The 25,796-nt window shown below is 39.7% G+C and overlaps 1 protein-coding gene across 1 annotated transcript; it reads left to right on the forward strand.

Annotated features, from left to right (window-relative positions):
• The first annotated feature begins 218 nt into the window (after positions 1-218).
• Positions 219-25,796, forward strand: tmem39a (transmembrane protein 39A). Its single transcript, XM_026931833.3, has 9 exons — positions 219-654; positions 9,009-9,213; positions 12,167-12,389; positions 14,563-14,646; positions 15,617-15,771; positions 20,576-20,903; positions 21,022-21,209; positions 21,823-21,943; positions 24,809-25,796. Exons 2-9 carry the CDS (start codon positions 9,101-9,103, stop codon positions 25,046-25,048), a joined length of 1,452 nt encoding a protein of 483 aa, XP_026787634.1. The 5' UTR covers positions 219-654; positions 9,009-9,100; the 3' UTR covers positions 25,049-25,796.

The raw sequence follows: 25,796 nt of genomic DNA on the forward strand, positions 1-25,796 counted from the left end.
ATGGGGTTATAATTGTGCATTATGTGCATCACAACCCTTCAAAAGTACTTGTTTGTTTGAAGGACCTCTGAAATTGTGTGCTGCAAAAGGTTTCAATTTTTATTCAATTATTCAATTAAGATGGATCCTGAAACATTTCCATGTCTGTTCTGTGACACTGCAGCTGAGCAGCCTGTGCGTGGAAGCGTTTCCACCTGGCCAGGAAAGAGGCGTGCGATAACCGCGGATCAATCCGAAGCAGCTTCCTGCTGATCACATAGCGCCCTACCTATGCTGTAAACGCCACTGCGTCTTGCCGTACATGTAGTGCACCTGTGTAGGGAGCTGCGCGCCGTTTGGAACGCGGCGAACGTCTCGCGCCACGCAGGGAACCCACGTCGCCGCGTCGATGACGTCAGCGCGAGCGAGGGAGGACTCGGTTTGCCACGTCGGTTTGTGTGTTGGGAAGAGAGGAGCTAAACCCTAACTGATTACTCTGGCTAACTTTACACCTTACTGCCTGCACTGCGGTGTGGAAAATAATCTTTAGAGTAAGCGGAAGTGTGAGTCGAGCGTGTCCACCTACACAACATCTGGCTGTTATTAAACCATCACCTGAGGAACCAGAGCTGGCTGTGGACTGATGCGTCCACTCCATCCGCTCGCAGTTCATGTGTGAGTGACTTCTTTCCTCCTTTCCTCCTTCTCTCCTTCTGTCTTTCATGCACTTTCCACTGCGCTCCGCTTGGAAACACGGACAGAAGCGCTGCTCTCAAATGCAAACTTTAAACAGCTGCTAGTTAGCTTCTGAGCTAACCCATGCTAACTAGCTAGCACACGTAACAGCTAAGTAAAAGTACACGTTTTCTTCTTCTTCCTGTATTTTGGACCCAAACCACAGTCTCATAGCAGGCTGTTTAGAGAAGAAGCGCTCAGTTTTTCGTTAGTTCGCGGTTAGTTATGGCTTTTTGGCGAGTTAAAGTTAGTGTAAAGGTAACGCTAACAGCTACAGGTTGCATTTACCTGCAAATAAATGGCTAAGTGGAGCGCAGAGTAGCGCACGCGCTGGACTACACGCCTCCAGCTGCTGCACGAGAGCCAAGTGCAAGTGTGCTTCTCTTATTATTATTATTATTATTATTATTATTAATGCTAATATTATTATTACTGTAAACTGTAAATTCAGAGCAAAACGAGACCGTCCACACGGTGCTACATTGCATTTCTTTCTGTCTTTTGTTTTCTTTTTGGCTCTTCGTTTAAGCCACATGTTTTTTTAAATTTATTTTTTAAATTTTATTTATTTGTTTGTTTGTTTTTAAATAATAATATGTGGAAGGCACTTTGTCAGTAAAACGTTGTGAAATTCAGGGCGGTTAAACTTCATGGCATAAAGTTTCTTGCTCAGTTCCTCATTTTTCTTCTGTTGACTGCAAACATATGGCGAGAGAATGCAACACACACACACACACACACACACATACTTATCTTAACATTCTTGTGACTACATTAATAATGCAGAGAATGAATTCTATGCCTAAACTTTTAGTTTTTAGTAGAAGGAGTATTTTAAGTGTCAGAGTTACAGGCAGATCATCTTGCTAGCCTATTTATCACATTTTCTTTTTTTTTTTACACACCAGTTGTCTTACTAATAATAATCAGTTTCTAATCAATTATAATCCGTTTATGGTGGTTGCCTCGATTCATATCATATCGGTCATTGCTTTTTAAATCCAGGCATCGATCCCAAATCAGCCGATCGTTACACCTCTACATGCAACCAGACCTGCCAGGTACAGACATGTGCCAATAATTACTATAATATACACCACAAGATGAAAATGCACGATACTGTTACAGTGGTCATGATCCCTGCATTGCATTCTGAGGACTGAAGAACGCACTTGTAAATGTCATTTAAAGCATTGGCGCGTTAAAGGAAAACTGAGTCTGGGGATAAAAGTGCTGTATAAAATGATGTTCCTGAGCTGCTGTAAGTCACGCTGACACTCCTGTAACAGTAATTCAGTGTTATGTTGGGAAATTTGTACACATGCAGTTGGAGTCATAAGTTTACATACGCCTTGCAGAATCTGAAAAATGTTAATAATTTAAAAACAAAATAAGAGGGATCATAAAAATTGCATTTATTTTTTATTTCGTACTGCCCTGAACAAGCTATTTCAAATAACACATGTTTACATATAGTCCACAAAACAAAATAACTGAATTTACACAAATGAACCAGTTCAATAGTTTACATACACTTGATTCTTAATACTGTCTGTTGTTACCTGGATGATCAACGACTGTTTTTACGTTTTGTGATAGTTGTTCATGAGGCCCTTGTTTGTCTTGAGCAGTTAAACTGCCCGCTGTTCTTCAGAAAAATCCTCCAGGTCCTGCACATTTTTTGCTTTTCCAGCATCTTCTGCAGATTTGACCCCTTTCCAACAGTGGCTATACGAGATCCATCTTTTCACGCAGAGGGACTCATACACAACTATTACAAAAGGTGCAAACATTCACTGATGTTCAAGAAGGCAACATGATACATTAAGAGCCAGGGGGGTGTAAACTTTTGAACAGAAGGATTGATGTAAACAGCTTATTCAGGGCAGTACTATATATATATATATATATATATATATATATATATATATATATATATATATATATATATATATATATATATATATATATATAAAAAATGCAATTTTTATGATCCTTTGTGTTGTTTTTAAATGATTAACATTGTGCAGATTCTGCAAGGCATATGTAAACTTATGACCCCAACTGTACATCACTGCATCCCAACTTTAGACATGAAAGAATTACAGAATGAAATTTATGGTGAATACGGTATTTACAACAAATGAAGCACACTGAAAATCCGCTTTACTGAACAGAGTTAATCCATTCTGCTCCGTTTTTACTTCTCTCTTACCTTCTCCTTAGTATCCAATCTACTTCATGACTGCCACTGCAGGAGCGAACCAAAACAAATGTAAGATTATAATGTAGCTTCTCAACACTGTAAAGTTTCAACCAGTTAGACATACCACTCCAACGCTGATTAGTTTCTTCTCAACCTTTTAAAAAAATCTTTGTCTTTGAGGAAAATACGATCAGGTGGTGACTGTAGCTTCAGGCTGCATTTACACGACAACGATGTAGTCAAAAACGGAAAAGTTTTTCTCTTGCGTTTTCAAAAAGTTTCACATATACACGACAACGTTTTCAAAACAATTCGCGTTTACACACATCCGCGATAACGGCCAAAAATGCTGTATTACGTATGCCAGGCCAGTAGCTGTTCTCGCTTGCCTTTACAATAGACACGTACTGCGCATGTCTACATACCTAACACGTACTACGCACGCGCATGACGTCACCGTTTTCAAAGATTCCCGTATTGGGTGTTTACGTGGAGACGATAACGGCGGATTTTCAAAAACTTGCACTTTGAAACTTGTTTTCAGTCCCCAAAACGCTGTTGTCGTGTAAACGAACAGGCAAAACGCATAAAAAGTTTCCTGTTTTTGGCTGAAAACGTTGTCGCGTAAACGGCCCCTCAGATTCCTCTTGACAGGAGTGGAACTTGGTGTGGTCTTCTGCTCTTGTAGCTCATCTTCTTCAAGGGTCTTGTATGTTCCGAGATGCTTTTCTGCTCAACACAGTTGCAAAGAGTGGTTAGTTACCATAGCCTTCCCTTCAGCTCGAACCGATCTGGCTATTCTCCTCAGATATCTTTCATCAACAAGGCGTTTTCACGTGTTAGGTTTCAGTTTTTTAATAATCGGAACTTAAAAATGACACACTGTTTGCGTAGTGTTTTTGCGTGATCCATTCAGACTATTCATTGTCTGGCCAAGCTTTCACTGGCATGACTCTCCGTGTCTGAAGCATGGAGTTTTTAAAAAATTGTTTTTTTTATTTCCCATACCGCTGTTAGTTAGTTGCGCTGTCAAAGTCACAGAGCTCTCTGAAGCCCTAGTTGTTTTTTTGGATCCTCTACACCACTGCGTAGAGTTTCATATCTGCAACTATGAACTTCCCATTTGCCACAGTTATTTCTTTAACCCGCATTAAATCACCCGGGAAATGCGACGTGTGTGTGTTGCTTTGGGTTTACGTTTAGTTCTGCTAACTGACCCAAAAGGGTGACGTCGGAGCAGATGTATGAATGTCTGTGGTTTTCTTGTCGGCGTATGATATGGCGTATGCTTCAGTCCACCACTTTCTGGTCATCAGCGTTGTAACTTACCGGAAATCCAAAGTGCTCCCAAACACTCAGGCTTTAAATATTTAGTGGAATTTTCCAGTTCCTGTTTGCCGTACATAGTCATGGTGGTTTTTCTTGAGATAATACACTAGTATACTATTATTCTGGTGTATTAGCTCGTGGGGAAAAACCAGCTTGCTTAGAACTGTGTGAGTGTGTGTGTTTAACTCCTGTATCCTCTCTTAATTCAAGGTAAAGAGGAAGTTACTTATTTGGAGGAGAGACGGCTTGATTAAAAGTTTATTATACCCCATGTTATATAAATGATATTTTATGATGCGTAGCCTACTTTATTATGCAGCCTGTTGAATTTATTGTTGGATAAATAGACACATCGAATTGATTTCCGTATCATTATAACCCTGTACGATATGAAGGACATAAACCATGAAAGGTGAAAATGATCAGTTTGGGGAAAGAACAACATTTTCTCATAACTGTTAGGTTAAGAATTCCAGTAGGATTTTATGCATTTGCTCTCAGCCGCAATTTTCCATTTCTTTATCAAATTTCTGTTGGTTTTAAATTCTAATTCAACCCGCTCAAGTCATCGGGTGTAAACGAAGCTGAGTGTCCCTCGGTACTCTCTACACCCTCATGACTGATTCGAGTCCAAGATGTTCAAAAGATGTAGAAAAGTCCCTGCACTTTGTACTTCATAGGCGATCAAGGTGTACACGATTGCACACTTGCCAAATCGCCAACGGCTTCCCATTGACTGTATAAATATCATGCTGTAAAGTATTATACTGTATGTCTGTAATGTATTATATGTATTTTAGTGCCATTTGAGTTTTAGCCACATAAAAAGCCAAATGATTAAGGAAATCTGTTTAGATAGACTAGCAACTAGAGTTGATGCTAAAAGTTTACATATATCTAGGGAAAAAATATTTAATCTCAGTTTTTCACAACAGCACGTTTCACGTTACCATACATTTCTTTCGGCAAGTCAGTTACGGCATCTACTTTGTTCACAAGTGAAAATTAAAAACAGTTGATTAGAGACAAATGTATTTATTCAGCTTTAATTCACTAGATCAGAACTCCAGTGGGTCCGAAATTTGTATACATCAATTTGACTGTCTCTTTAAACAGTCTGGAAGATTCTAGGAGTTGATGTAATGACTTTTAGAAGCTTCTGATTGGTCAATTTTCATAATTAGGAGTCAATTGGGAGCACACCTGTGGCTGTATTTAAGGGCCAGTGCCTTTTTGCCCTTGATACCATGGGAAAATCCAAAGTCAGCCGAGAGTTATGCACCTCCAAAACTCCAAATTTTGAACAACAGATGATGCTATGAGCATCTGTACAAATAATTGTAAATTATTAAATACAAAAAAAATATATCTTGGCACCACACAGACACTTCATCTGTCAGAAAGGAGGCACGAATGAGCAAATTTTGTTCTGTAAGTGAACCCCAAGACAACAACAAATGAACTGGTGTTGGAGGCATCAGGTACCAAAGTATGTACAACTACCCTGCTACACCAGTCCTACATCGCCATGGCCTGAAAGATCGCACAAGGAAGAAGCCGCTACTCCAAGACCAGCATGAAAAAGCTAGACTAGACTTTACAGGCGATCACAAAGATGAAGAACTAGCCTTTAGGAGGCTTGTTCTCTGGTCAGATGAAACAAAAATTTAACTGTTTAGCCATATAATGATCAGCACTATGTATGGAAGAACACCATCCCAACTGTGAAGCATGGGGGTGGCAGCATCATTTCGTAGGGCTGTTTTGCTGGAAAAGGAACTGGTGCACTTCAGAAAATAGATGGCATTGTGAAGGAGGAGAAAGATTATCTAGAAATACTGAAGCAAAACCTCAAGACATCAGCCAGGAAGTTAAAACTTGGTCGCAACTGAGTCTTCCTGCAGGACAATGATCCTAAGCGTACCTTCAAAGATATATCAAAATGAAAGTACCGGAGTGGCCATCACAAAGCCCTGACCCGAGTCCCATAGGAACTTTTGGACTGAAACCGAAAAAACATGTCTGAGTAAGGAGGCCCACGAAGCTGACTGAGTTACTCAAGCTCTGTCAGGAGGAATGGGCAAGAATTACAGCAGAGTGTTGTGAGAAGCTACCCCAAGTGTTTGATTTAATCTCAAGCAATTAAAAGGCAACACCACCAAATGCTAACAAAATGTATGTAAACTTTTGACCCACTGAAAATCTGATATAATAAATCAAATCTGAAATAAATCAGTCTCTTGGTTATCATTTTGAAATGAACTTTTATGGAAATAAAGTAGATACTCTTACCTACTTAACCCAGGAAATGTGTATTAACATGAAATGTGTCGAGTTGTGAAAAATTGAGTTGGAATATCTTTAGCCTATGTAAAAAATGTTGGTCTCAAACATTTAAAGTAAAACATGCGATCTGAAATATTCAAATGTGGACTTTCTTGGCTTATTGTTTCCCATCATGTCCGGTCATGGCTCTGAATGTTGACAGTGACGATGAGCTAAAGAATGTAGCACATTAAACTGTAGCACCTGCGGTGTCTGTGGCAGTATTGGGTATATCTGTATATAGTCTGTGGTGTTACCCCAGTCTCAGCCCCACACACTCAGCCCATTGCATACTGAGAGTCTGAGAGCATTTCTACACATTACACAATTTCCAAAGCTAAAACAAACCAAGTTTTTCAGAGCAGGATATTGTCAATGGACCGTAAAAAAAAAAAAAAAAAAACAGTCTTGTTTTTAAAATTTATGAAATAAGTTTTTGAAGCAGTAAACAAAATCTGTTTGTGTGTTTATCAGCAGAAATGTCAGGCAGATAGCCTCTTCCTGTGAGGTTTGCCCACGTTTAGTGATGAACTGTTCCAGCAACCTTCTCAGACCTGCTTTCATGCTGGTTCTCAGCTGTATTGCTTAGACAAAGGTGTCAAAAAGTGCCGGAGACTGAGCCAAAAAAAATCTGAGCTGCATGACAATCGGATCTGAGCTGCTTGTCATTTGTAATCCTAAATGTACGATTTGCCTTGAGTATCCGTGAATAACTTTATAAATGCCTCAAGTTTCAAAATCGTTTCCTGTTTATTAAGTGTAAGATTTTGGAACTCTAACAACATTATTAAAATTATGTTATTATCAACATAGCAAGATTACATAACTGAATGTGTTGGGCTAGTTGCGACTATTTTCTGAAGAAATTTTCTTCGTATGAGCAATGTGTAGTGATTAGCCGTGAGACGATACACTAAAGCTTCACGAGACGGTAAACAAATAAAATATTACATTTTAATACATTTATATTGTAATGACAAAAAAATCAAACCAATATCAAACTGCAATAGCAATACAATGTATTTTAAGAAAAGTAAATCAGGATTTATAATATAAGATGTGTTTTTCCCCCGCCCCTCCCCCCATTATTAACATGTTATTTTAATCTTTTTTCAGCGTTATTAATATGGAAAGATCGCTTGGCAGTAGATTGTGCCTTACATAATTAGGCTAAATAACTAATTCTTGTCATCACCGCTCCTGTTGCTGTCTGATATCCACCTGAAACGCACAAGTGAGTCACAATTACTGATTTAATTGTGCAGATGAGAAAAACAATCGTGAGTTTATTTGATATATTTCCTCATCCCTCTGAAATTACCTGCTGGTTATGCCACTGTGAGCACATCACACATGCTTCTGAAATGTTTTAGATGCCAGTGTGACTTACATCAAGCGCAGCACGCAGGTGTTGATTTTAACCTAAATGTCAGACCACTATCAAGCAAACGTTTCGGCGTTATTTTTTCCAAGTTCACGTGAGCCAAATGAAATGACGCTGTGGGCCTTGCGTTTGACACACGTGCCATAACCCTTCCTTCTGATTAGCTTAACTTTTTGGCCTGCTGTGTAAGCATGCTTCGAGGCAGATAGGTTCCCACTCGCGAACTTCGCGCTCTGTATGCTGCTACCTCTGGAGCTGCCACCTAGCGTGTAATGAGCAGTAGGGCTCATAATGAATATTAAACGGAAATATCGTAATACACCTCAGAAGCAAAATTCGTCTCACCAGTATTTTTATATCACGATATTTGAGACAGCGAAATTCTGTTGACATGTTCCTTTCTGCTTAATAGCACCACATGACCAGGCAGGAAGTGTATGTATTTCCGACCGTTTTAGTAGTTGTATTAGTTTGGCTCGCTCTTCAGTGCCAGCTGCCGTCCACTGAGACAGGTGTCAGTAAACATGAGTCATTTTTTGAGAAACAACATCCTGGTAATATTATTAACTGTTGTAAAAGGTTAGGCGGTTACTGTGATACAGATATTTATGGTGATTCTTCAGCTCTTTGGGGACAGTTGATGATTCCCAGGAAGAGGAATGTTTTCTGTTGTATTCACTATGGAGCATGTGTCCATTATTCTCGTGCTAACATGTTGGCAGCCTTTAGGGTTATTTCCCTCTCTCTCTGTTTCCCCACAGTCTGAATGTGTTTGAAAGTTTGAATGCTTTTCCCCCTTTAATCTTAAATTTTTAACTACATCTATTTTTACACCAGTTTTCACATTATTCCACCAATGCTTTTCCTGATGCTATGCATTATGTTCATTGGTGAATCTCAGGTTGTTGAGGTAGTCGTTCAAATCTGATGTCACGTCTCGTGTTATGAAATTGAAGTGCCGGTGATTTTCAATTCCACGTTGCTGTATTTAATTACTGAGTTTAATTTTGACTTTAACTTAATATCTTGTTTTTGTTCTTTTTCTCGCAGTGGCCTGGCTGCACTGGGGGAGGAGGCCGTGAGGACGTTGGCGCTGGGAGCTGCTGGGATTGTGCTGGTGGTTGGCACCGTGCGAGCCGGACATGCCCGGGGGCCGCAGGGGTCCGAGTAGACAGCAGCTGAGCCGCTCGGCGTTGCCCTCCCTGCAAACTCTGGTGGGGGGTGGCCTCAGCAACGGCACGGGCCACAGGAGCAGGTACGGCTTCCAGTGTCTCTGTACATACATCTACTCCAGCGCATATCTCATAATGTACAATTCCAAAACTCATACATCCTAGGGGTCAGTTTCAGTCATCCTGGTCATTTTAACTGTTGAACAGTAGTAAGTCAGGGTGAGTGAGCTTGTTGGTATGACCAGATCTCTGGAGCTGGTTCAGTTCAAGTTATTTTTATAGAGCTTTTAATAATAGACATTGTCAGAAAGAGAGAGAGATACAATCCCCTCCAAAAGTACTGGAACAGCAAGGCCAATTCCTTTGTTTTTGATATACACGGAAGACATCAAAAGATGCATATGTTTTGTTTGAACCCACCCATTTGTTCAAGTGATTAAAAATACTGGAACATGGGATTGACAGGTGTTTCTTGCTGCCCAGGTGTGCTCTGTTAGATTGACTGTTTAAACAGTTAGTACCTCTGAATGTCTACTCTTGGTTTGAGCCCTGGGTTTCACCTGTGAAGACTGCATTTGTTGTTAAAAAGAATAAACCAACATTTAGACCAGAGAGCTGTCTATGTGAGAAAAGCATTGTGAAGCTGAGAAAAGAGAATAAAATCAATCAGAGCCACAGAACAAGCATTGGGCATAGCCAATACAACAATTTAGAATGTCCTGAAAAAGAAAGAAACCACTGGTGTACTAACAACCAGACATCGAACAGGTCGGCCAAAGAAACAACAGCAGTTGATGACAGAAACATTGTGAGCGCTGTGACGAAAAAAACCAAAAACCACAGGGCAGGGGTGAGGTTACCACAGTCTACCTTTTGAAGCACACTTTGAGAGCAGAAATATAGAGATATATATAGAATATATAGAACCACTCCTCAGCAGTAAGAATCAGAAGAATTCACAAAAAAAAACAGAGATGAGCCACAAAACTTCTGGAACCAAGATGAATCTCTACCAAAGTGATGGAAAGGCCAAAGTGTGGAGAAAGAAAGGATCTGCTCATGATCCAAAACTTACGAGCTCATCGGTCAAGCATGGTGGAGGTAGCGTCATGGCTTGGGCTTGCATGGCTGCTTCTGGAACGAGCTCACTAATCTTTATTGATGATGTAACTCATGATGGTAGCAGCAGAATGAATTCAGAAGTCTACAGAAACATTCTGTCTGCCAATTTACAGAGAAATGCATCCAGTCTGATTAGGAGGAACTTCATTATGCAGCAAGACAATGTCCCAAAACACACTGCCAACACAACAAAGCACTTCATCAGGGGGAAAAAGTGGAAGGTTTTAGTCTGGCAAAGTCGATCGCCTGACCTTAACCCAGTGTCACATGCATTTCACCTCCTGAAGAGGAGCCTGAAGGGAGGAATCACCCCAAAAACAAACAAACAACTGCACTACAAGCCTGGAAAACTATCACAAAAGAAGAATGCAACAGTTTGGTGATGTCAGTGAGTTGCCGGCTTGATGGAGTTACTGTAAGCAAGGCATATGCAACCAAATATTAAGTGTTATTTACTTTAAGACTATCTGTTCCTATACTTTTGCTTACCCATAAATTGGGTGATCTGCCACCAAAGGTGTCATGTTCTAAGTTGTTTAACATATCTAGATGTAAATATCAGGAAATGAAAGCTGAAATTCTGATCAATCATCTTTTATTCATATTTTGATCTCAAACCCAAATGTCTTCAGTGTACAGCAAAAACGAAAGAATCGTCCTTCTTGTTCCAATACTTTTGGAGAGGGAGAGAGATTATTTCCATAGTTAGATGAAGTAAGAATGGTGATGTATAATTTTAAATTCAGTAGTTTAATCCAGTACACAATACTTGTTTGATAACTTGATAGACTAACTAAAGGCATTATACTTTAGTAAGCTACAAGCACTTGTACACCATAAATGTTAGTGAACTATAAACTAGTATAAATGCCCTACTTGATCTGTTACGTGGTAACACACTTATCTCACTTATCAACGTACCACTAGGCTTATTGTACTCTGCACGTCTAATTGACTTCCAACACACACTGCTGCAATCAAACTGCTCTGATTCCTCCCTTAGCTGCTTGGACTTTTGCTCCAATTCAGGTTTGTGTAAAAAGCTTCTAAAACAGCTTCATTGTGTTCAGTCACTGAGTTTCATCCTGGAGAAGCCCATTTGGCCAGTGGAGTTTATTCTGCTGTCGACTTGAGACAGAGATCGCAGATATTCAGGGAGTCTAGAGAGACCTAATGAAGGAGCAGTGTGCTTCATAAAGCTTATTGACTCCAGCAGTCAGATTGTGAGGTTTCTTACAGAACTGATTTATCAGTCAGTCTGGACATTGATCTACTTATGTTTAGACAGGCAAATACACAGCAAAAAAATCTATCCGGTATTTCCAATGACTTCTTGCAAACATTCTTTTCTTCTAAATCTTCATGTCTAATATTCTGTTTGTTTGCCCCTCAGCAGTATTATAGATTCATAATGTCAATAAGTAGAAAAAGGTAATAAATTTTATGCCTCAGTGCCGTTCTTTATTCCGATTGGTCAGAACGTGGTGATATGTTATTGATTCTTTAGTAACAACTTGCACCAGGGACTTGTATGTTGGATGCTCCATATAAATGGATAAAAAAAGTATCTAATTGTTGATATGGTGAAGGTTTCTGTGAGGATTTTTGGAAGGTGTAAAGCTGTAACTTTGTTTTCTGACAAAGGTAAGTCTTCAGGACTTTTCTTGGTAACAAGCTGCATCTTTTGGCTTATTAACTTCAAGAGAGACAAAGAGAGGCTGCTGAGGGAACAACTGTTTTATTGCAGGAACTAATCAAAATATTTTCTGTTATTGGAAACTAATCAGAGTAACTTCAGTGTGGTAACTCATTGGGATGCATCACACCCACCCATTGTTGATTATTTTCTTATAACAGCACTCTCCCGTTATTGTGCTGGCTGTATAGCAGTAACGTGTGACACTCTGGTTCCAGGAGCAGTAATTCATCGGGTCTGTCGGCTCCCCCTCTCACGACCCTGATTACGCCCGAGCCGGTGCGCCACTGCCGCATCCCCGAGCTTCCTCTGGACAGCAGCTTGCTCTTCGAGTTCCTGCTCTTCCTCTACCTGCTGGTGGCACTCTTTGTGCAGTATATTAACATCTACAGGACGGTGTGGTGGTATCCTCACATCCACCCTGCTGCCTCTACCTCGCTGGTGTGTATTACTGCTGCATATCCTGCAACTCACGCAAATTAAGTAGCAACTGAAAACAGGAGAGTACAAATATGAAAAAAACGGTATGCAAATGCAGAGTGAAAGAAAACACATCAAAGGCAAGAATGAGTTAACAGTTAAATGTTAATCAGTTAACATTTCCACGTTGACTTTCAATGTGTCTCGGTCATCTCCCTAGTTCAGTAGTCGGGGCACTGATCAGGGAGTCGGCCATTTTAAGGGCTGTCTCAATCGCAGAATCGTTCCAGTGCACTGGAACATTAATTTCCTAAAAAATCCCACAATGCACCGCAAAAAAACAGGGAGCATCGATGCTCACTATGTTCCTTTACTGGAAATGACGTCATATTTTCTGAAGCCTCTCAGCTCGAAAAAAAATAGGGGATGAACTCTCAGTCAACTTCGTCCACAAACGTAAGTAGCTTGTTATTGTTGTTGTAGCTCTCAAACGATTACTTAAGCGATTTTTAACTTTATCTGTTGTCTATATACAGTTTGTTTGAGTCTAATGACTGTTTTTTTTTTTTTTTTTTAAATCCACTAGCTAGCCTACGATCCTTCTTGACGTACTGTGACAGAAATGCGTATGATTAAGCTAACAAATTTATATGACACACGAAACTTAAATATTTTTAAGTTTTTAATTTTTGGTGATATTTTACAACACGGGTACATAGTCATGTTAGCGGAAATTGAGTCATCAATGTCCCAGTGTGCAGTGAGCCAGGGTCCTTACCAGTCCTCGTGAACACGATACACAGATTCACGACCTGGGGAACTAGAGAGCTGATTGAGACACACCATTATTTTTGTGTTAGCTAGCCAGCCATCAATTTCTTTTCTGATTGACTAATAAATATTTGTCTATATTGCACTGAGCAGATGTGTTTGCAAAATATGATCAGTGTGTGTCAATATATGAGGCTGAATATAGCAGTCGAAAATAAAGTAAAAGAAAGACAGACCACCCTTTTTTGTGAAAGCGCAGCAGAATGACAAGCTCATCTGCCCCTTGTGTATATGTGTGGGGGGTTTGTTTAGACCGTTTGCCCGGCAAATCTGTCTGTATTTCTTGACATAACTTGTGTGTAAATCAGGTCTCGAATCTAAGGTGATGGCAAAAAATGTTTCCAAAATGTTTCTCTTGATTTTTGCTTCAGACTTTAGCCACCGTCAGTTTGTATGCATGTTAGCAATCCATGCTTAAAGCTTAGGTTCACTGAAAGGTGTTAATTATTCATCAGGATGTCGGTTCTGCAAACTCTAACTGCTTGTGCATAAATAATTAGTAAGTTACATTAGCTTTACAAAAAAAATGGAACATAATCTACTTTTTGGAAAGTTTTTTAGATCATAATTGAACCTCAGTGGTTTCAGGATTTTCAGTTTTTAATCACAATGATGTCTTTTTCACAACTTGAAGTTCTGGATAATGCTTTGAAAATAAAACGTTTCCATGTTTTATCTCATCGCACCACCACATTGCTTTGATACATAATAAAATGGAACAACTGATAGACTTCCTATGATTTTACAGTGGAACAACTGATAAATTAGTTTTCTTCATGAATCACACTTAACAAGTTTGCAGATCTGTGTTGGTGGTACAAAAACAAACTGCTGCTGTAATTAGAGCTGTGCGATATGGAGATACATATCGTAGGATGATAGAAAAATGGCTGTTGATAGATATTTTCCTGTCGTCTACATCACCAATGTCGCAAAAGCCACTGTTTGGTAGCTGATTTACATCGCTAGGGTTTGGACGTGGTCTGGGTATAACAAATCAGACACTGACAATAGTCATTTGTGAAGTATGCTGTAGACCAGTCATGATTGCATGCAGTCACGTTTTTCTAGATCATTTCTCTTTTTTTGTTTTTTACGATATTTATTGTTTCATGATATGAAATTATCCATATCATGATATAAGTTTTTTCCATATCGCCCAGCTCTACTTGTGACAAAAAAAAATGCTATCAGCATTGAGTTTTTCCGAGTTCAAGATTGGAGCTATTTTTGTGTGAAGGTCTGCGGCTAAAATACATAAAGCATATGTTGACTTTGTGCAAAAGTGTTCGTCTTCATTCATGTACTTTTGGTTTGGTCACTGGTTAGTTGCATCTAATATGTGGTCTCTTTCTATTCATAGAACTTTTATCTGATAGACTACCACCTGGCTATCTTTATCACCGTGATGCTGGCCAGAAGACTAGTATGGACCATCGTCTCAGAGGTACCGCTTACATCTGTGTTATACAGCCTTATACAGCCTTGTAGTGTTTCTGCTTCTAATGTGGAAATCTGCAGTCATGCAGCTTCATGCTCAGAATACACACACAATGTATAACATTAAAGTTTTGGTACTTCACTCTGAAGGTGTGTTGTGGGAAATTTCCACCGGAGGGACTTTCCTTTCTTTTTGATGTGTGTACATCAGCTGCAAACATCGTGCCAGTACTGAGGATGCGACCAAATACGAACACATTGTTCAGATTGAACAGATAATGCCTCTTAAATATTCCTGCTTTTGTTTTTTGTTTGTTTGTTTTTTGTCAGAAAGCCTCTGACTAGGTGTGTGCTTCGAGATCCTGCAGGAAGGAACAAAAAAAAAAATGAGTGTCACGAGCATAAAATTTTTAAAGGTTTTTAATTTAATGCTGTGCTTTGTGAGACAGCTCATGGGGAGAGTTGCCAGGTTTCAGCAAAATTCCCACCCCAACTACATCTCAGAAACCGCATAAAGACTTGAAACTAGCTCACAGTGTTGTAAGAAAAGGTAGACACTATTTCATCTTGTGGGAAACAAGTTAACAGTAGCATGCATTTCTGATTTGCAGAGTCTGCAACACGTGGGTATTACACGAGGAACCTGGCAACGTTTTTGTTGTTCATGAACGTTCTCTGTTGTTATTAAATGTTCTCAGAAAATCACACAGGTGTTACAAAGAAATGCTGCATAAAATAACCCCATTTTCCCTTGCAGAAAACCCAAAATCTAAAGTAAATCTGAAAAATATTATTAGTCTTTAGTTTTAACCAACACAAAACCTGTCAGGTGTTTTATGTCATCTTGCAGTGTTCTTTGAAAGTCTCTGTTGACCTGTTTAGCTAATGATGATCTGCTGTAGTGATCTCTGATTACAGCTTTGATTAAACAGTATCAACACGTTTAATAATTGCTTCTGCCTGATTGTCCATGCCAGGCGTCCCAGGCGAGCCCGTCTTCATTCGTGCAGTATGTGCTGCTGATCGTGGCCCGACTCAGTCTCCTCACTCTGTGTGGTTGGATTCTCTGCTGGACCCTCGTCAACCTCTTCAAGACCCACTCAGTGCTTAACCTGCTCTTCTTGGGCTACCCGTAAGCTCATTCGAATTCCATTACGTTAGAAAACAAAAGTTTTCTCTCTGGGGAAAAAAAAAACAATTGATCAGGTCCTTCCAAAAAAAGATAAATAATATACAATGACTCTGTACAAATTAATAATTTTCAGATATTAGGCTTCAGATTAGTCATAATTAATCATATGGATAAATATTGACATTTCACTTGTCTACTTTCGCTTGTTTATTGGTCATTCAGTAGTCCGATTCATGTGATGAAGTGTATTGGAGACAGAAAATACTGTCATTAATATATTGATAGGAAATGCTGATGACTGTGTTGTCCTTCTCTAAGTCTCCCTGAAGGCTGCTGGTAAGATCCTTAGCTTAAATAATCACTATTTAAAAATGATCAAGCCAGTTATTAGAGCATACTAGGCTTGTGCATTATTGATTTTTACTTGATGGCATATGATAAATGATTTATGATCAATCATGATAAATGGTTTAATCATCCAGAGCCGTTAGTCTAAAAAAAAAAAAAGTCAAGAAAACACACATGTACACCATTTCAGGCTTAAGAAGAGTAGGGGAGGTATAATAATGTTACCTGCTGTGCAGTGAGAAACTGCAAAGCACAAAAGCTCCTCTGGATGGTGGGTTTTTAAGTGATTCTGCAGTAATGTGCAGTAAAAAAAAAAAAAAAAAAAAAAAACTTTCGTTGTAATCCTTTTAGAAATCAGTTGTCACATATTCACATTCACATGGCTGATATTCTCTCTGTTGATGCTGCTCATGGTGTTGAGCAGGAGAGCGCTAGTCAAAAAAAAGTGTATATAATCACTTACTAATCATCATCGCCATTAACAATACACTACATAGCCAAAAGTTTGTGGACACCTGACCATCACACCCATATGTGGTTCTTCCCCAAACTGGTGCTACAAATTTGGAAGCGCACAATTGTGTAGAATGTCTTTGTAGGCTATAAAATTACCGTTTCCCTTCACTGGAACTGAGGGGCACAAACCTGTTCCCTGCCCCTGTGCACATTGTCATTATCACATGAAGACATGGTGTGTTAAGGTTGGAGTAGAAGAACTCGAGTGGCCTGCACAGAGCCCTGACATCAACCCCACTGAACACCTTTGGGATGAACTGGAACAGTGACTGGCCCCAGGTCTCCTCACCAACATCAGTGCCTGACCTCACTAATGCTCTCGTGGGTTAAAGTCACGCTCCAAAATGTAGTGGAAAGCCTTCCCAAAGGAGTGGAGGATAACAGCAAATTGAGAATAAATCTCAACAAGCACATGCTTTATGAATGTTATGGTCAGGTGTCCGCAAACTTTTGGCCATGTAGTATATCTGTAAAATGTTAGAGTTGACACATTGTTGTAGGCCTATTTAACCAAAAACCAAAGAGCCGTTTTGACCATGTTTCGGTGGAATATAGTAAACTGATGTTATATATATATATATATATATATATACTTATCTAAAGTTAGCTAGGTTGAACATACACTGATAGATTTTATTTCAAATTAACAAACTTAAAATATTCTCCATTTACCTTGACCTGACTAGTGAATTATTTCAGATTCACATCTCGGTTAGCTCCTCTTTCAGTTTACTGGGGCAAAAAGGAGCGCTCTTTTGGGGTATTTGTGAGTGATAACTCATACAAGTGTTCTCTGATGTTACTGCGGTGCTCATAAGCACTTTACATATTCATGCTATTTTAAATATTAATAAGCAGAAAATCTGTGTGTGCTGCTGACTGGTAGGTGCTGGTTTGTCCATTAGACATTCCGAGGGTCAGGGTTTCTGTGTTGAGGGACATTAACAAAGACAATTTCATGATGCAGCTTTTAGACAGATTATCGGAGAACGCTGTATTATAAAATACAGTATTTGCTTTAACAGAAAATGATTATTTTTGAAGTGTCATACAGCCATATTTATCAAAAAGAAGGGTTCCACTTATCAGATAAGGTAATTTAATTTCACCTCTCAGTTTATTTATTTTCACTGACAGTGCAGAGTTGTTCATGGTGACCTGTACTGCAGGATAACAGCAACAAATACACCTGTTGTATGAAGGAAAAGGTTTTCATGCTTTCATTTTGTGTTTTAATGCAAATGACAATCCTTCCTCTATTTTTCCAGTAAATATAGATGAGCTAATCAGAGAGACATGTCAGTGAGGTAAAAGATCTTGCAGGTAAATATGTTGAAAGAAAGTGAAGATGCTAGCCAGAATCAAATATTGATGTGTAATGCGAAGACATGACACAGGGTTCAGGTCACAGACATGATATGCTACAATAGTAACTTTGTTAAAAGCGGCTAATCATATACACTCTTGTTTTCTTTAGTCTGTGATAAAGCAATTATTTAGCTCACCATAGCTTATTATATTACCTTGCATGCCACTTTTTTTTTTAAAAGCCAAGTCAGTTTACGGGCCACGAAAACAAGGGACTGGGCAGCACACTGGACTTTCCACTTGCTATGCTGCCACAGTTGTTTTTTTATTTAGCAGTAATTGGTCTCTAGTATAATCAGATTTTGTTGTGCATTCTGACAGTAGGATGCAAAAATTCAGTATGGTCCTCAAGTCTAGCGTTACTGGACTATTGATTTTCTTTCACAGGCCACAGGCCTGTATCTTTGATAAGTCACTGACCTCAAGTAAATTTTTATTGTCATCCCATCTGTAGACTATGAGGCAACACATAAGACAGTATAGGAGCAAAGTACAAACCGTTGCATATAGCGCAGATGTGATGTGTGTAAGGTAAGTGTAAAACTGCAGACTCAGCAGAATGATGTGTGGCATTAAATACACAGGACCGTTTGGTAACCACAGAGATCACATAAATGAACCAGAAAAGGAGTAGCTTCAGCTATAGTAAAGCTGTCTGCAGATTGAAACAGCATAACACTATAAAATCACACGCGCATCTGTGATCTGCCATAATAAGCTCGCACGTCACCAAAAAGTGGATTCACACATGCGTTCCTACTGAATGAGGAAGAACCACCACCATGTGACTCCTGTAAAACAAGAATGAGTGTTAAGCATATATTACTAATATTGGTTGCAGATCACAGACGTTTCATTTATTGTTCTTTTAATGCCATGTCAGCATCAATGGCTATTTTCACGGCAAGATCAAGGTATTACTGGACTGTCCTACTCTTAACAATCCTAGACAATGATTCTACTCCGAAAAGGCGTATCTAGACGTCTTCCAAAATGTCACACCAGGAAAAATCCTATTCTTGTCAAATATTAAAGTGAAGGACCTTATATAGCTGCTGTTGTTGACGCTGTTGGAATGTTGTCAGATTTTATTTTTGTAATGCTGTAAGAATTTACGGAATATCCTGTTTTACCTACCTTGATCTTGCCGTGAAAATAGCCATTGATGCTGACATGGCATTAAAAGAACAATAAATGAAACGTCTGTGATCTGCAACCAATATTAGTGTGTGGTCAGACAATATGCAGTAGCATGAATAATTGGTGACTACATTTCCTTAATCCGCATTTTTTGCTGTAAATTGGGCAGTTCTAAGCTCAGGTAAGACCTGCATAAGCTTTATCATCACCAGTCACAAGGATGATGTTACTTAAGGCATCCATAAGAATGTTGCACAGCTTCTTTGAGTCTGAGCTACCTAGCAAGTTAGCATCCACGTGTTTAGTTCCACTTAAGTGACAACATGTGTGTGCTCGAGGGTGGTCACAAAGCCATAATTTTGACTTTAATACCAATACCAGGTGTACTATCTCAATTCTTGATTTCAAAATAAAGCTTAACAACTAAATAAATAAGTAATGGGGGAAATGCGCACCCACACCCAGGCTTTACTGAACACCCCAAATTCAGATTGTTTCCTCATAAAACAGATAAGTTACATAATAATTCAAACATGGTTTCATTTTATTGGCAATGCTCCCAGGCAGCTATTTTCAGTAATACAAGACCAGGCTCCAATCTCCTTGAATGGAAAAAGAGACAAATGCCAGAACAACAAGCCTTTCAAACATGGACTTGAAATCAACACAGAAAAAAAAGTTCAGGTCGCACAGGCTATTGCGCATGAGCGTTTCTACAAAACCAACAGAGCAAAGTGCTCTAAATCTGCGCTTGCTTCAGTGTAAACATCTGATAGCCTGGGCCTTTACCAACAAGGAGATAGGCTCTTTTGACTGGAAGACCTGAACTTGCGCAAATCACCTGACTTGTTGAGTATTATGTGCTATTAGATTGATATTTTAAGCAGTTCTCTATTAGCACTGTCTCTGGTGTGTTCTGAAATCACATGTTAGAGCTGCTTTGTGCTGACCAGTCAGAACGTTGGAGGAAAGTTGCAGTTGTCTGAGCATTGTTACACACAAACGCATGTACAAAAAAAAAAAAAATGCTAGTTATAGCAGTTATAGTTACAGCCAAGTACTGAATGACCCCAAACTTCACTGCTTTTAAGGGAACTGAACTTTCAGCTCTTTGCTGTGCAGCTCTAGCGTACTCAGTACAGTATTAGGTCACAGCGGGACGGTTCTCAGATTCCAATGAATGTACTGTGATTTATTTGGGACATACTTCTATCATTATATTTCTATCTAATTTAGTCAGAATTTGCTGGATATTGAATATACCACTAAAATTTGGTGTCCTACAAAAAATTTCAACATGTTCCATGAAACTTTAAATGCTCATTCAGTTTGCATTACAACGTTTTAATGACTTACAAATGACTATGCAGTTCTGTATATTAACACACATGACAAATATTATAAAGAGTATCCCATTTTTCTTTTTCTTCAGGTTTGGTGTATACGTGCCACTGTGCTGTTTTCACCAAGAAGGCCGAACTCAGCAAGCACCGACAGACTGCTCATTTTCAGAGCAGGACGGGACAGACAGCTCTCTGCAGCGACCCAAGGACTTCTTAGCGCTTGTGCGCGAGAACCTGCGGGAGCAATTCTTCAGCCCCGCCCATGTTCCCGCCCACACATGCCCGCCCTCTCCTGAGCTCATACGCAGCGAGGTGGAGGAGCTCAAGAGTGACTTTAACCGTCGCATCAAAGAGGTGCTCTTCAATTCGCTGTTCAGTGCCTACTACGTGGCCTTCTTACCGCTCTGTTTCGTCCAGGTGAGTGTGATTGACACAATGACACTTCAGATAGACAAGAGTCAGCTTATTATAACTTATAACTGTGGATTATAAATGCATATTTTGTGTGTGTGTGTGTGTTTCTCCCCATCCGCAGAAAACACAGTACTATGACATGCGCTGGTCATGTGAGCACTTGATCATGGTGTGGATCAACGCATTCGTAATGCTGATGAGTCAGTTGCTCCCTCCCAGCTACTGCGACCTGCTGCACCGCTCTGCCGCACATCTGGGCCGGTGGCAGCGACTCGAACATGGCTCGTACAGCAACGCACCACAACACACGTGAGTGTTAATAACAGTAACGATGCATTGTATTTATAGTCTGCCTAGTAAGCCAAGGCGACTGGACCAGTAGTATAATCTTAAAGATCATTTAGCAAAGATGTAACCTGATGGGCTTTATTGGTTCTGAACTAAGAAAGTCTCGTCAAGAGTATACCAGTACCTCTGATATTTACTATACTTTTGCCGTGGCATTTACAAATTTTGACACCTTGCTACAGTGATGCAGAGACGCCAGAAAACTCTGCTTTCCTGCTTTGTCAACTAAAGCAGTGGATTAAATGCAACTAAAATTCCCCCAGCGGAAAAGGCAAGGGAAGAGACTGTAAAAGTGGGATTAGAACTTTAGTTTAGTTCTCCTTCCATTTAAGTATTTCTTTTTTCCATCAGTGTTCACGTTAAGTAAAATTGTAATATATTTATATGTATTCTCTCAGAGGCTAATGTCACACTTATTAATATATTAAAGAGTTTACACCAGCAGTTGGAACATTAAATTTGTCTGCCTAGATTGTGTTTATGCAAAGCAAATATTTTGTTATGTAATAAAACATGCATCACACAATCACCTATTCTGCTGTAAAACTCAAGAATATTGTTTTTTGTTTATCAGGTGGTCAGAGAACACAATCTGGCCTCAGGGTGTGCTAGTGAGACACAGTCGCTGTCTGTACAAGGCCGTGGGGCCATATAATGTGGCCTTGCCCTCTGACGTCTCGCATGCCAGATTTTATGTGAGTAGCTTTTGCTTTTTCAGTCAAGCTTATATAATAATATTTACATCTGCTAGCTTTTTTTCCAATTGCTGTAAATAAATCAGTTGTGAATAAATTATGCTAGGATTATCGGTAGTTTCATTTTTTTTCAGCATGGCTTTTAGGTTTTCTTAGCTCCTGAGATGACCATTCCTGAGGTTACACTTAATGCTTGAGATGGTGAACATTGGACATTGAATAACACAATTTTATCAGTGGTTTCACACTCATTATAGGCACTCACCCTTTCACGCATAGTGTCCTCACTCATGCACAGAAAAATCTAAAATGTAAATCACTTGAACGGATTACTGAAAATTAACATAGCCTTATATAGCACTGTAGACTATTTGTCTTTCTCAGTCTTTACTACTCTGTATATATATATATATTACATATATATATATATATATATATATATATATATATATATATATATATATATATATGTATATGTAAAATGCCTTAGATTTTTAAAAACTAGGTTTTTTGTTTGTTTGTATTTAAATTTTTTATTTTCAGAAATATTTTCTAAAAATTTTTGTTTTCAGCATTACATATTTTAGACCTGAATGTTTTGGACATTGGAAGCTTTTTATATACTACTACTACTACTATTATTATTACTATTATTATTAAAAAAAAATTCAAAATAATCTGGATATGTGTATAAATAATTTATACATGAATGGGTTAAATAGGAACACATGTGCCCCTGTTCATTCATGCAAGTCTTCAGTAAGCCAATCAAGTGGCAACAGCGCAATTCATAAAATCATGCGGACACAGCTCAGTTAATTGAGAGCTTATTAAGAGCTTTGGTTAATGTTCATGTCAGAGAAACTAAGTGATCACATTGACTTGGACTGTGACATGGGTGTTGGTGCCAGATTGGCTGGTTTGAATATTTCAGAAACTGCTGAGCTCTTGAGATTTTTTCACACAGCAATCTCTACAATTTACACAGAATGGTGCAAAAACAAACAAACAAAATAAAAATCCCCTGAGTGGCAGTTCTGTGAATGGAGACGAGAGGTGAGAGGAGAATGGCCAGACTGATTTCAGCTGACAGGAAGGCTACAGAAATTTAAATAACCAGCAAGACTGGACAGTTGAAGATGCTATTGTAGCCAGTCCGCCTCAGGGTTCAACATATTATGCATTTTGAGATGCTTTTCTGTTCACCACAGCTGTAATTAATGATTATTTTAGTCAGCTCAAGTTCTCCCCTGATCTCTCTCTTCAACAAGGCATTTCCTTGTGTGTGCCACTGCCACTCACTGGAGGAACGGAGTGTCCGAAAAGTCAGGAACCAATGGGAATATGTTGAGCAAAATCCACAAAATCATGATACGGCAGCTGAGAAAATGTGTAGAACGTAAAGGGTGAACATGCACTGATCAGCCATGACTTTAAAACCAGTGAGAGGTGAAGTGAATAACACTTGATTATCTTGTAACATTGGCACGTCAAGGGGTGGGATATATTATGCAGCAAGTGAACAGTCAGTTCATACCAGGGGTATTCCCGGTATGCAGTGGTTAGTACCTACCAAAAGTGGTCCAAGGAAGGACAACTGGTGAACCGGTGACAGGGTCATGGGCACCCAAGGCTCAATGATGCGTGTGGAGTGTGAAGGCTAGCCTGTCAGGTCCGATCCCACAGAAGAGCTATTGTAACACAAATTGCTGAAAAAGTTAATGCTGGCTATGATAGAAAGGGGTCAGAACACACAGTGCATCACAGATTGCTGCGTATGGGGCTGCGTAGCTACAGACCAGTCAGAGTGCTCATGCTGACACCTGTCTACAGCCAAAAGTGCCTACAATGGACAGGTGAGCATCAGAACTGGACCACGGAGCAATGGAAGAAGGTGGCCTGGTCTGATGAATCAAGCTTGATGAATCTCTTCCCTGGGGAAGTGATGCCCCCAGGATGCACTATGGGAAGAAGGCAAGCCAGCAGAGGCAGTGCGATGCTCTGGGCAATGTTCTGCTGGGAAACCCTGGGTCTAGGCATTCATGTGGATGTTACTTTGACACGTACCACCTACCTAAACATTGCTGCAGACTAAATACACCCCTTCATGGCAACAGTATTCCTAATGGCAGTGACCTCTTTCGGCAGGATAATGCGCCCTGCCGCACTGTAAAAATTGTTCAGGAATGGTTTGAGGAACGTGACAGAGAGATCAAGGTGTTGGCTTGGCCTCCAAATTCCCCAGATCTCAATCCGACCACACGTCTGTGGGCTTTGTCTCTGGATGGCCTCTCCATGGAGGTCCCACCTTACAATTTACAGGACTTAAAGGATCTGCTGCTACCGTCTTGGTGCCACATACAACAGCACACCTTCAGAGGTCTTGTGGAGTCCATTCCTCAATGGGTCAGAGCTGTTTTGGCAGCACAAGAGGGACTTACACAATATTAGGCAAGTGGTTTTAATGATATGGCTGATCGGTTGTATGTTGTAGAGCATATGTTGTAAATAATAAATACAAATTTATGTATATGTAGTTTTACTGTTATTGGTTCCTGACTTTTCAGACACCTTGTATTTTGTTTTTCACACTATTCTTTGTAAAGTCTAGAGACAGTTGTGTGTGAAAACCCTAGATGATCAGCAGTTCCTGAAATACTCACACCAGCCACCTGGCACCATCAAGCATGCCACAGTCAAAACCACCGAGATCACATTCTTCTTCATTCTCATGTTTGATATGACTGAAGCTCTTAACCTGTATCGGCATCATTTTAAGCAGTGTGTTGGTGCCACTTGAATGATCCATTGTTAAGTTGTGAACAGAACATAAAGGTTAAATAATATCTTTGCATTCCTCCTCAGTTCCTGTTCCATAAGCCATTGCGGATCCTGAACCTTCTGATCGGGATCGAGTCGAGCGTGGTGCTCTACCAGCTGTACTCACTGCTGCGCTCCGAGCGCTGGAATCACACGCTCTCGCTGGGCCTCATTCTCTTCTGCAACTACTATGTGCTGTTCAAGCTGCTGCGGGACCGCATCGTGCTGGGCAAAGCCTACTCGTACCCCCTGAACAGCAACAGCCTGGGCCTCAAGTCCCAGTGATGTGTGCTGGAGGCTGTTTAGGGTGTTTTATCAAATGACTGTGAACTCCAGCTGGTATTTCTTTTGATACGGTTCTATTTTCCTGCAACGTTTCTATCTATTTAAGAAAATATTTTATTTTGTATACTGTTACATGAATGAACGCAGGGCATTACGTTTGCATGACGTGATGTCACTTCTTCCCCTATGTAAAAGTTTTTGAAAAAAATAAACAGTGGCAAAAGAAGCAGGCGGGGAGAAGAGTCCATGCTTTTTAGCACGTGTCCCACTTGACGTCCAAATTTCGCCAAAGATGCTCTTAAAAACCACAGGCATCCAGTCAAGAGAGGAGTTCAGCTGTCCACTCTCGATGGAGGTCTGAGAAGTGGATGAAAGTCAATCTTATATAGTGAATGCTGTATTATTTCTCTTCATTGCATTACTGTATTTTATGATTATTAACTGTTGATAGCGTGATATTGGTGCATTTTTTTTTTTCAGACTCCACTTTTTTCCTGTCGCGACAGCATTTTTGAAGCTTAATAGATGCCACTTTGTTTTCTGTTTATTTATGTTCATCTCTGTGCCAAATCCCAGGATGCTATGGGAGCCTACCTTTGCCATTATTTTCAACATGGTTAATGGCTATGGCTGCATAGATGCTGGGTGGGGGCCATAGTCTGTCAAACTTGCAGTATGTGACACAATGCAGCATTATTTCAGAATGCCATGGCATCCAGAATAAAACAAGAAAACTTCTCCCATTGTC

The sequence above is a fragment of the Pangasianodon hypophthalmus genome, chromosome 26 (genome assembly GCF_027358585.1).
Source record: "Pangasianodon hypophthalmus isolate fPanHyp1 chromosome 26, fPanHyp1.pri, whole genome shotgun sequence".
NCBI classification, from domain to species: domain Eukaryota; kingdom Metazoa; phylum Chordata; class Actinopteri; order Siluriformes; family Pangasiidae; genus Pangasianodon; species Pangasianodon hypophthalmus.

Bases quoted from the DNA above. Each gene is read 5' to 3' on its own strand.
- tmem39a (XM_026931833.3), top strand. From the start codon at position 9,101: ATGCCCGGGGGCCGCAGGGGTCCGAGTAGACAGCAGCTGAGCCGCTCG. The intron at 12,390-14,562 runs GTGTGTATTACT...TTCTATTCATAG, and splicing joins CTGCTGCCTCTACCTCGCTG to AACTTTTATCTGATAGACTA. The intron at 21,210-21,822 runs GTGAGTGTTAAT...TTTGTTTATCAG, and splicing joins AGCAACGCACCACAACACAC to GTGGTCAGAGAACACAATCT.